General features: G+C 35.8%; 1 protein-coding gene across 1 annotated transcript in view; it reads left to right on the forward strand.

Moving 5' to 3' along the window:
- Positions 1-13074, forward strand: part of LOC119787137 (contactin-associated protein-like 4) — a 170395-nt gene that overhangs the window by 66442 nt on the left and 90879 nt on the right. Inside the window, exons 6-7 of the mRNA XM_038290781.1 lie at positions 10359-10528; positions 10620-10751. Coding sequence (XP_038146709.1) covers positions 10359-10528; positions 10620-10751 — 302 coding nt within the window. The remainder of the gene's footprint in view (positions 1-10358; positions 10529-10619; positions 10752-13074) is intronic.

A 13074-nucleotide genomic window follows, 5' to 3' on the forward strand; every position in this document is an offset into this window, starting at 1 on the left:
CAGCCTCGTAGCCTACAGCCGCGTGCATCATCAAAACAAAATGCAGCGTGGAAGCCACAGCAGCATGGAGGCGACTTAAAACAGGTTTATGACCAGGTGGTCGGTGAGGATGATGGCAACAAGTTTGCCCGCCGGCTTTCAGTAAAAAATCCGCACTTCAGTAACCTTAAATTTCTACCTCCTACCTCAGCCTGGTCCCTCAGTTTGTGTTAGTAAAATCTTCTTGAGCGGAGGTCTTCAACAGGGTATCCGCGACCCCTAGGGGGTCTACGGAGGTACTGCATGAGGGTCTGCATGGTTAGCTGATATTTTTATATCCCCCCCCTGCAATTTTTTCCCCCACTAATTGAAATGTCTTTAAATACTCATTAACATGAAATCAACACACTGTAGTAAACAGATAAATGGAGACAAAAGATGTCTTTCAGTCATCAATGCACACATTCAGCGACACACAGGAGCTCTTTCAAGCTGGGCACCGTTTCCTTCACAACAACCAGGAATCAGAATCAGAAAAACTTTAATAATCCCAGGGAGAAATTAATTTCTTTACATTACTCCATCTGTAATAGAGTGACATCAGTTTGGGGGTCCTTGGTCTGGAAAAGAAGACCCCTGTTCTTGAGGGTTTTACTATCCATGTAACTTGTTTGTTAAACCTGCCTGGTATAATTTTCCAGGATTCCAGGATTCCTTTTTAGTACGTATTGAAATGGAATTTCAAATGGAAAAAATTATTAAAATAAAAAAAAAAACATTTGCACCTTAAAGACTACTTTCCTATTTTTTCTTTTAATAATTACTCATAAAAAAGACCATTCAAGCAGCACATTTTTCCTGATGTTTTTGAGAATATACTGTAGGGGTGAAAGCTGCAGCTGCTACTAGTGTGAAGTGAATGGACAGCAACAAAGCATTAAAGCAACAATGGGCAAATGCTGTCCCCTCAATGCTAATGTAAACCCTGGTTGGATAAGGATTCAAAACTGGATATGAAGATGAAATCTGACGCACAGCTTCAGAGTTACAACTGATAAAATAATTACTGTCTGTGGTTCTACAGTAGGCTATGGTGTAATTGAGCAATATATGAAAAAAAAAGAAAAAAAAGAACTATGAACTAGTTCGTTTTTTGGAATTGTGAACTATGAACTGAACTAGTTCATTTTAAAATGTGTGAACTGAACTTTGAACTAGTTCACGTAGAAAGAGGACTTTCCCAACACTGCCTATTACCATCGATCCCCTTTATTTAACTGATTGTTTAGGTACTTTTTCCTTATTACAACATATAGGGACACATGTAGGGGTGTGCAAAATAATCGTCATGACGGTGCATCGCGATTCTAATTTTTGTGATCTACTGCATCGATTCTTGATGCCAAGTATAGATTCTTTATTAACAAAAAGGAATAAATAAAATAAAATAATGAATGGTTGGCACACATCATCCAAAAACAAGTGGAATACAACTTTCCAGTAGATGTTGCTGTGGATACGTCATTTATAAACAAAACATGGAGACTGAGAAAATTTGCCCAGCTCCATCACATTCCAAGTCAGATGTTTGGATGCATTTTGGCTTTAAAATCAAAGAAGGTAAAAACGAAATTGATATGATGCACGTCATTTGCAAAAGGGGAAATGTCAAACATTTGAATGTTTCCATTTCATTGGTTTAAAGGACCACTGAGGCCATGTTAACAGCACTGTTATTTTAAGTTTTATAAATCCTAAGCACTTTTTGTCAGTGTGTCCACTCCAGTAATAGTAATATTTCTGTCCAGTATTTGTTTTCATGGCAATACCTTCGATAGTTGTTTCAATAAATACAGCTATGTATGAATTAAGCTGCTTTCAGTTATGTATCAATTGAAGACACTATACAGATTATACACAGCCAGTCAGCCACTGGTAAGATTTTTTTCTTACAGTGTTCATTGAAAATATCACGATGAATAACAATATTTCAAGTATCGCGATGCATCGTGATAGAATCACATCGTGGCATGTGAATTGTGATTCGGATCGAATCGTGACTTCTTTGGCAATACCCACCCCTAGACACATGTCAGAATACATGTGTGTCACAATATTAGGCTGGATTCTGTTAAACAACTTCCTTTTTGGCTCCAGGGGTCGGTTTCACAAGGCAGGTGTAAAAAAAAAACTCAGATTCAAATCCAAAACTCTAAATTGATAAGAAAAGATAAGATAAGATAAGATAAGATAAGATAAGATAAGATAAGATAAGATAATCCTTTATTTGTCCCACAGTGGGGAAATTCTAGCCTAAAGTCGAAAATCTGAGTTTTTGGTTTCACAACAGCTGCTTTCAATTAGTTCAATCAACTCCAAGTAGAACCTCTCAGAATTTAGCATGTGCGTAACAAGTATGAAAAGGCATCATCACTGGAGCACCGATTTAACGAGTATCCATGATAACAGGCAACAAACAGGAAGTGCCGATTTCACCCGTCTGGATCTAGAGATTTTAATAAATGATTTTAAAGAAATGAAACAAATGTAAACTAAAAAAAATAGCCGAATGTGTTTAAAAGACAGAGAAACAGCGCTACAGCTACAAAGGAGAGGACAATGCAAAGAAGATTGTTGCTGGAGTTAATGTGTAAGGTATATGGCAGACCATTTCTACATTTATTTAAAGCACTGCTCTCTGTTGTTCCATTTGTAGATCTTTAAAATAAGATTCTTCCTGGTAAAAATCACACTCCTAGACCTAAATACATTTTTGTAGCAGAAACTGAATTGTATAAAGTAAAAAAAAAAAAATAAAATTATACTAGTATATTTAGAGATTTTTTTACACATTTTAATTGGCTGTTCGGGCATTTATCAGCTTCATTGAAAATATATTTATGATATATTAAATACATTTTTTCATAGTTAAAATAATGCAAATCTTGACCAGTAATATTAGTAATATGTAGATCTGAAATTAATTTCTAGACATTCAGAATATTTATTGTAGATGTGAAGAATGTCATTTTGTTTGAAATGGTCATTTAGACAAAGAAAAAAGTTTTTTTTTCAAGATATCAGGAATACCTATTCAGTAAAAATAGTACATATCAAAGGACTTGCCATAGTCTTTTATGATCGTGATAACATTAAGGGTTTATTTTTTAAATGGTAGTAGATCAATGTATCTATTTAGGTGAAACCTTCTGGCAGCAGGTGAAAATGAAGTCTTAAAATGTTGTTCTAATACATAGAATTTGTGCATCATCTCATGCATCACTCCTCATGTTGATTCAGTCTTTTTTTACACTGTAAATACTAAGTGGCTGTTTGCAGCTGCACTTCGGATGTTATCATCTCGATAAATGTTTGTTATTAGTGGCTATAAGGCCCACAGGTTGTGCCAGTAAGCTCATTAGGTTGTTATCATCAAACAATTCCTAATCCTAACCCTAAGGTAATTAGTTTTCCTCGTTGGATTAATGAAACTAATTATTTGTAATCTGAAAATAATTTCAGTATTTCTTCATGTACTGTAAATATAACTAAATAAAAATAAAAGCATCTTGGTCATACTAAATAAACCAAAAACAGTCTAATCTCATGCCCTGTCAACTGAGTTAAGGAATCCTCTCCCTGTAAATATTCAATTATCTGTGAAAAAGTGCTGATCATTCTTTAATAAGGTCCTCGTCAAACTGACACATTTTTTTTTTTTAAACTAATGTGTGTAACGGACCTAGTGAATGATTGATGCATATTTTTTTATGCACAAAATCTGACTAAATCAGGAAATAAAACAGCATGATTGGCTGTAAGGAGAGCGGAGACAGAGGACCATCCAGGTTTAGTGAAGAAAAGCTGCTACCCACCAGGTTAGCTCTGGGGAGACTGTTGCTATGGTGACTGAAACAGAGGTTGAGGAAACTCTCTTTGTGAATCGGAAAAGTCAGAGTTTCCCGATTTTCAGGTTTAGAAAACTTAGACTTTTCCGTAAACCTGCTTCGTGAAACGGACCTCAGCACATAAAACTAGACATGTCAGGTTGTGTGAAGGTTTGAGGAAGACCCAAATGCAGAGACAAAAGCTGAGGTGGTTTCTTCAGGTTTAATTAATTCAAAAGGTGGCAACAGAAGCAAAAATCCATAATAACAACATACAGAAAACTGAAATCCAGGAGACATAACTGAAGAGGAGGAGTATAAATGGGAGACTGAACAAAGATCAGGCTAATCAGCTGATTGGGAGCAAGTGTGGACAGAAGAATAAAGAAGAGAAGCAGACTGACATGAGAGGGGAACAGAGGGTAAACAAGAAATACATAAGAAATTAAATAAAACCAAAAACAACTAGAACAACACAAAATGGAAATAAAACCAATGAAAACTCAAAGGAAAACTTAAACAGAACCAAAGCCACGGCAAGACAGGGATTACTGTATAAAATGAATAGGTTTAAAAAATAGTAAACCTTTCCTTTCTTGAGAAATGGATGGCGTCTCCGATACAAATAGGATAGTCAAACTTTAGTAGCAGCACTATATTAAATTATTTAACTGTATACAGAGTTGAACCTTCCAGGTTTACACCACTGATGTTATTAAAGCTAAAACAGTACACACTCAAACAATATATTAAACTGAAATAATCAAAAACTAATTCTGATCTGTCTTAAAAAAAGGACAAAAGTGGGGTGTTTCCTAACTCTAATCTGTCTGGAAATTAACTGAATTTCTCTAATGAAATTACAAATATGGGTTATGTATTGATAGACCTCTGTCAGATTATGAGAACATTAACAGTGATGTATTTTTTTATGTAGAAACTGATATTCTTCCTTAAAATGTGGTTTTTGTTCTATTGAAGTTAAACTGAACTTTTTAAAAGCCAGCCTCCATAGGTTGCTAATGGTTTACGACAATCTACTAAGAGTTTTGATGAGAAAGCCCAGATGGACAAGTGTTATTGTCTGTAGGAGTCAGCATTTCTTGAAACAGCTTGATGGTTGTTTAAAGAAATGCAATATAAAGCTGTCAATTAAATACTCTGGACAATATCATCATTATGTTCCTGACTGACACTGAATATATTGCTCTACACTATGTTTCTGTGCTTTAAAAACACTGCTATGGCTTCCTCCTAGACAGTTAGAGAGCTTTATATATATATATATATATATATATATATATATATATATATATATATATATATATATATATATATATATATATATATATATATATATATATATATGTTTTTTTTATCTTATTTCTTTTTGTTACTGTGTTCATGTTTGTATAGTACGTACTGCATGTCTGAAATAAATCTATTTATCTTGTAGTTTTAAGATCTATCAATAAACTACTTGGCAATATAACATTTCTCATTCTGATTAAAAGAATTTGATGGATTAAAAAAAGTACTTTTCTTTTCCTAAATACATAAATTCTCCAAGAAAATACAAATTTGTTGGAGTTTTACTTTTCAGTCAATCATTTAAATGTGTGCTTAATGACTTATCAGGATTAATTGATTAACAGTAATTTCATTATTTATTTGTAAATTCAAAAATGGATACATTAAATGATTTAATGGGAAATATATTTCTTTACTATTTCTATATTTCTTTAATTTAATTTTGTCCCAATCTGTCCTGTAAAAAAAGTCAGTGTAGAACATCATGATTATTCAAATTATCTTAGAACCCCCACCTGGCAATTGATGATCCATCACACCAAAAAAGTAGCTTTGTATAAATAAAGTCATAAACCATTTTTATGTATCTAGAGCCAGTTTGAAAGAGGAATTTCAAAATGAAATTATTGCTGCCTTTTCTCACCGTGATATTTATTTATTTCCATGTATTCATTTATTTTTTACAATTTTTTCTATAATCTTTTTCGATTATTTGGTTGGATTGAATATTTTCACCATACCCTTTCGCCTGTTTTAAAATCTGTAAGTAGATAAACTAAACTTAAATTGATCTGAAAAACAAAAGGAAAAATACGATAGAAAGCATCTTTGCTTTTTTTTTTATTCTAAAACATTTTTGAACACATTTGATGGCCTCTATATGGACTCAATAAACTGAAAATATATTGTCAACTTAGACACAGTTCACAAAACATATTGTCCCCTGACCATGTTAGTTTTTAAACTAGAATTAAAACTATGTTGCAAACTGATAAGGAGACCATCACAGAGGACCCCTTGAAAAAAACATATATTCACTCTTAAAAGAGTTAATACGTCCATATTCAAGTCATGCATGTATGTGGTATAATCTTGTTTATGCATGGCTCATTTGAGAATAAGATTTTTTTAAATTCTTAATAAATGCATGAAAAGTTTGGTTGATTTTCTGCTTGACCGATCAGGAATTTAAGTGAAATTGGGCTGTCATACCAAATTAAAAGAGCTGAATTTTGATGTTCCAGAAAGTTTCCAGGGAGCAACACTACAACGGTGACTGAGACAGAGGAGGAGAAAAGAGGAGCGGCTCTATTCAATATTATCATTAGGCACATTTTCTTAGTTAGAAAATTTTATATCTCATATCGATCTTTGTCTTTCCCTTCATTTATGTAGTAATCAAATCATCCATTTGATGAAACATCCATCCAGTGGGATCCTCTTCTTTACAACCTACAGCATATTAATTGTTCTATTAATCAATGCCAGTGAAGCTATCTAACTTGTTTTGTCTTTCCATTCATATTGATTGCTTTTGTCTCTTTTTGCTTACCCGTCCTGAAATCAAATAAATCATCACAATAGCTGTGTTGACTGCACAGACTTTCCTCTCTATCATGAGGTGAAAATCATAACTTTCTCTGTCTGGATGAAGTTGTTTTCCTGTGGAAAATCTATCCTCTCTTGGAATGAGTTCAAATATCAAAGGTACATTTGTCCATCATCCTCCAACCTGCCAGCTCATCTCTTTTCTCTCTCTTTCTTCTTCTTCTCCTCCATGACTGAGGTAGGGATTGACTCTCCATGAAGGATGTGCATTGCATTTTTAATGTGGCTTCTCATCAGTTTCTTCCCTCAGCAGAACCACAAAGTTTTCTTTCACATCCCAAGTGGAGATCCACTTATTAGGACTGGCTGATGCTCATTTATGATTAATGATGTCTCACCATGTTGCTTTTGCAGTTCTTTATATTCGGCATATTCACATATTTGCCTCTGCTTTCCAGAACAAGTATGCAGATGTACTTATGAGTAGATAATGAGATGACTACGGGTGACCTTGCAGTGATCCTCTCTGTGTGAGCTGAGGAAATAGGGTTTTCTTTTTTTAAATGGAGCACAGAGCTCTGGTGGGTTCTATCTGTCTGCAAAAACTCTTTGTTGCTCTGACTCTTGGTCAGATTGTCAGAGAGAAGATTGCATGGATTACTACTAACATCTGGTGAAAATGTCATGTCAATAGCACCTATAGAAATATACAGTATTTACTGAGAATGATGGTAAGGTGTTCAATACTTATTTCACCTGCTGTGTGTGTGTGTATATTCCATTCACATACCACACATTTATGTGAGGCATGTAAATGGAAATATACACATATCTGTGGTTACTTTTGTCAATTTTCAATTTATTTTATTTTCATACCCTTTTAATTAAAGGGTATGAAAATGTTTCTTCACAACTGTATACACAAGTCAAAGGAGTTAAAGGAAAACCTTAAACATACCAATGAAATATATTTATCTTTCTTTGTTTTATGTTTAAAAGTAAAAAAATACAGTAAAACACAAAAAGAATCAGAAATACAGTACCTTTATTGCCCAAGTTTGTACAAATAAGATGTATGAAATCAGTCTTGCATCCTCATAGCATACAAACAGTGAGTGAATAAAAGTATTTTATCACAATCTTTCTAAGACACAAAAAAATAGAAATATTCTTTGGACAAAATTAAAAAAACACTTTTGGGGAATTGTGGACTGAGTGGTGATGGAGCCGGTAGCACTGCCTTGCCTTGCAGTAATAAGGTTCTGGGCTCAATTCCTGGCTAAGGGCCTTTTTTTTTATTGAATTTGTATGTTTCCCTGTGCAGGCCTGGCTCCTCTCTGGGTACTCTGGCTTCCTTCCATAGTCCAAGAACACTTGTGTTGGGAAAAAAATACATCTCCTATTAATTCGCTTTTACATATTTAGATCTATGAGTGCTGAGTTTCATTCATTCAGGCCTCAGAGCTTTAAGGCAACACAGTGTCTAAGGGAGAGGGATTGTTTATCCCATTAGGGAGTATTTGAGATCAAAATAATGACTGTTTCAAACTGTGTCGGCCAAGTCGAGTTCTAATGCCTCCGTATATGAATCATGCGCGCCAACCACTGCGCCACTGAAGCAGGCCCAAAAGTAGAAATATTCTTTGGATAAAATTAAGAAACACTTATGGGGAATTTTGAGATGAACGGTTGTGGAGCTGGAAGCACTGTCTTGTCTCTTACTTGCCTTGCAGTAAGAGCGTTCTGTGCAGGGTCTTTTTGCATAGAGTTTGTATGTTCTCCCTGTGCAGGCCTGGCTCCTCTCTGGGTACTCTGGCTTCCTTCCACAGTGCAAAAACACACATAGTAGGAAAAAATCCATCTCCTTTTAATTCCATTTTACAGATATAGATCTATGAGTGCTGAGTTTCATTCATTCAGGCCTCAGAGTTGCAAGGCTACACATCATCTAAGGGGGAGGGATTGTTTATCCTATTAGGGAGTATTTGAGATCAAAATAATGACTGTTTCTGAGTGTGTGTGTGTGTGTGTGTGTGTGTGTGTGTGTGTGTGTGTGTGTGTGTGTGTGTGTGTGTGTGTGTGTGTGTGTGTGTGTGTGTGTGTGTGTGTGTGTGGTTGCCATGCGACAGACGCCTATCCTATCCAGGGTGAAGGCCGCCTCACCCTGGATAGAAATGCATCAACCCCACTGTGACCCTGATGGAGTAAGCAGGAGAAGATGGATGAATGTGTATAACATGGAACATCCTTAGAAGAAAAAAAAACTTTAAAACAAAGATTTGACATGTACATAGGGAAGATGTCAGCAGTGGGTAGTGTTTTCACAAAGTGCAGCTGGAGTAGGTCCGGTCCATGAGATTGGCTGATGGTCTGTTTAATCATCAGCAGAGAGGCAGTGAGCCTCCCCCAGGGATGGGGGAGCTCTCAGACATGCGCTCTATACTACTGGGGATGTTTTGGTTTTGAAGAAGTTGATTTTAATTATGTCTTTAATCTTTAACAGCTGAAATGTTTTCCTGAAGGAAGTGTGATAAACAGTGCATTGATTGGGTTTGATATGTGGCCTTCATCTGAACTCAAGGAGCATAGATTGAGTTTAGATCTGGTAGACCCTCTGTGCCATCCTCACCACCCAGGTTTAGTCCTTCCTTTCCTGTGCCTTGCAGCTCCCATACTACCCTGTCAGGCTGAGCCTGGTTCTGCTGGAGTTTTCTTCCTGTTTAAAGGGAGTTTTTTCTACTCCACTGTCGCTGCATGCATGCTCATATATGAGGGGTGGTTGTAGGGTCAACAGAACAATGAAAACAAATGTCTGCTATTATACATGTGCATCCAGGAGGAGTGTGTCCTGCATAGTCAACGACTTCATGCAATTTAGATGACATGTGTTTGGAATTGGCCTAAAGTAATAAATTAAAATTGGAATTTTGACAGCAGGTGTTTTCAGTTCAGTTATCTGTTCATAAATGATTTTTAATATATTTTGAATTCCCCCTACTAATTTCCTCATTTACTATCTGATTACAATAAATAAAGTTTTCAAGTCACATGCAATTAAGAAAAAAGATAAGGACTTGCAGATTTTAAACAGCCACAAAAAAATGGATGTGCGCACCTGTTAGCTGGTAAAAGTGCCAATGAGATTCTTTGAATAGTGACTCTTTTTTTTCAGTTTCTCATCTTCTCCCAGTGTAGATCTGCAGAGTGGTGCAGTGGTTCGTCCTGCCTGCCCCCTGCAGAGAAAAGCCATCCTCACTTGAATACCTACCTTGGCACTTTACTGCATTTTTTGCATGTTAGTGTGCTTGATTGTTTGTTTGTGCGGATATGTTCACTTTATACCCCCAAACACATATATACACAGTGTGGATATAGACAATGGATGGATGAGCTTCTACTCCAGCCATTCTCATGCTTTCATCAGCTGCCGTCTTAAATTCTCCCTCCGTCTAATTTTCTCTTTTCTCTTTATCTTTCCCTTCATCATTTCCTCTTCTCTCCTCTCTTTATTCTCATACCTTTGACTCTTTAGCTTCACCCCGTCCCTTCATCATGTCCTGTCTGTCTATTTATCTACTTGCCTCTCTTGATTTATACCTCCTGCTTCTCTTTTTGTTGCTCTATTTTCCCCAGGCACCTCTTCATCCTCAGAGCAGCTGACCTCCCTCGGTAGCCTGTTGGACGATCAGCACTGGCATCACTTGGTAATGAGACAAAGAAACTCTCAACTCAACCTCACTGTGGACAAACATACAGAGACAGTTGAGACCCCTAAAGGCTTTAACCTCTGGGACGTCAAACAGGTGCACAGAGAAATTATTTAAACCATAGACCTGATTTTTGAAGCTTATTTACATGCACACACAAAAAAAATACTAAAGTCTGTGTTTTCAGTTAACATTAGGAGCATACCAGGATCTTGCCGGTGCCCAGAAATACTTCCAAGGCTGCATGGAAAACCTGATGTACAGCGGTATTAACCTGACAGAACTGGCTAAAAACAATGACCAGCAAGTTCATATTTATGTAAGTATACTTTTTACTCCTTCATTTTAACAATCTACAAGACTGATTCTATCAGGATGACCATGAAATAAGTATTCCTGACACTTTCAGTTTTCAAGTGTAAGTTTCAAATTGTACATGCCCAAAGAGAACCAAGAGTGGATTGTTTCGACTTTTCTAAAAAAAGGTCAATTAAAGAAGCAATTCCACAATATAATTGTTTTCCAGTCTTTATCTTGTAATAATTGAAAAAAAATCTTCTTCTTTCTTATGATAACACATCGACTTCGGAAGAACTTTTGTTATTTTTCTTTAAGTGATTAAAGTTTTCCTTTTCATTGGTTTCTGTAAAAAGATTACCTTTATCTGTTAGATACAGTATGTATTGAAACCATGAGCTGTGGGATGTTGCATATATATATATATACATACGTGTGTGGGTGTGAGTATAGTGTGATATGTATGTAACGCCATAAAAGAAATACTTTTATACATTTAAAGGATCGACAAAATAATTACAATTTGCTTTAAAAGTCCATGTTAATCCAGAGATGGTTAGAGTTTCCAAACACTTTACTAAAGTAAAAGTAGCAATGTCTTTACTTGGCTACTTTTTACTCAAGTAAAAGTAATAAGTAGCCATTCAACATATTAGTAGTATTTGGTAAAAAGGCTACTCAAATACTAAGTAATTGAAAATAAAATCTGATTTGCTATAAAACAACATACAAGTTATGCTCATCACATGGTATGTTTAAGACTAAAATTAAACAGAGAAATCATACAAATTATTGCCATAATTGCAAAATTCAAACGTTAAGGCACAAGAAACCCTTTTCCAAAACATGTCTTTTTTTTTTACCATCCCCTTTTTTTTTACCATTTCCATCCCTACAGTGACTGTTACAACAGTTAAGAGCAGCTCTATTGATAAGATCTACTGTATTCAACTAACCTTCAAATGTCATCAAAGGTTAAACAGATAGAAAATAATGTTGTGTACAAAAAAATGACAATTTTAGAGTAAAATTAGCAATACTTCTTAATAATGTTCATCAAGTAATAGAATAAGATTAGTAAAGAGTATGATTCAGTTAAACCTCTAAATATAAATCTTTGTCCACAAAGTTCCCGTATAAAACATGACTAGTTCATACTCACCTCTGTATAAATCAAAGCTCTGACACCAATAATTTAGAAGCTTTTTTTAGAAAGAGTTATAGGAGGTCTCAGCTTTATTTCTGTGTTGTGAGGAGGACAGATCACATAAACCTTGTGGGAAGACAGCTTTGATGTTCATCTCCTCAGGTCTCTGAGCTCTGGGCTTTCATATCACACTGAACACTGAAGAAAGACCGAATCAGTCGCAGCAGCAGAACCATATATGAAAATAAAGAATATGGGAAAATTATATTCCGCCGTGACAGTGAAAACAGCTGAAATATGGAGCTCTTTGTTTTTTTTAGATGCTTTCTACCAAAAGAAAAGAGTAATTAAATAATCAATAAAGTAAAGCGACAACTTTCCAGATATTTGCAGACACATCGATGAGCTCGGAGCTCCAGCTGCAAAACCGGCTTTAAAACATTTGAAACTCTTTTAATAACAGAAAAAACAGAGCACGGCTTTAAAGTCATAGGGAAATCATATTTAGATGTCAAATCATTTTGGCTTAAACGTGTATATAAATGTACTCTTTATCAGACCATATTGTCCCAAAATTTGGAAAATTTCTATAAAAAAAAAATCCTGTCTTAAAATCTGTGTTTTTTTTCCGTTGTCTTTTGCAGGCCAGTTAGTTATGCATCAGCTTGTACACCTAAATTCGGCCAATCATATATCAACGGTCATCTGTCAATCAAATTTTTGGGTCACAGCATCTTCATTCATATGTCGCAGCTAATATACACAACGGTTAAAATAAAAAACAAGAATAATTTCCTTTCCCATTGAGTTCCGTCCCAGTGTTCATGGGGATGGACGTCTGTGTCTTCAGCAGGCGTAGAGCTAACAGAACTGGCAGGGTTGTAAGGCGAGGGCTCAAACATGTACGGCTGGAAGCCTTCTACACCAAATCAAGCTTCTGCTGCCCTGGCATCCTCTTCCACAACATCTTCGTCCCCGCTTTCGTCCTCTAAATAAAAATGTATGATGGAGGAGACTCATCCACGACCTCCGACACAAAACTCTCCTCCTCTTGCATGTTTCCTCTGTCCATAGCGTCCCTTGACAGTGTCGTTTCTAAGTTACCAATTTAGTGCTACTTGGTCCCAATGGAATTTCCCATTGGGAACCTACTAGCACTAAGTTGCTAACTGGTTAGCAAGCTGATTCCCACAGACCA

This window comes from Cyprinodon tularosa, unplaced genomic scaffold (genome assembly GCF_016077235.1).
Source record: "Cyprinodon tularosa strain WSP-4 unplaced genomic scaffold, ASM1607723v1 ctg289, whole genome shotgun sequence".
In the NCBI taxonomy this organism is placed as follows: Eukaryota; Metazoa; Chordata; class Actinopteri; order Cyprinodontiformes; family Cyprinodontidae; genus Cyprinodon; species Cyprinodon tularosa.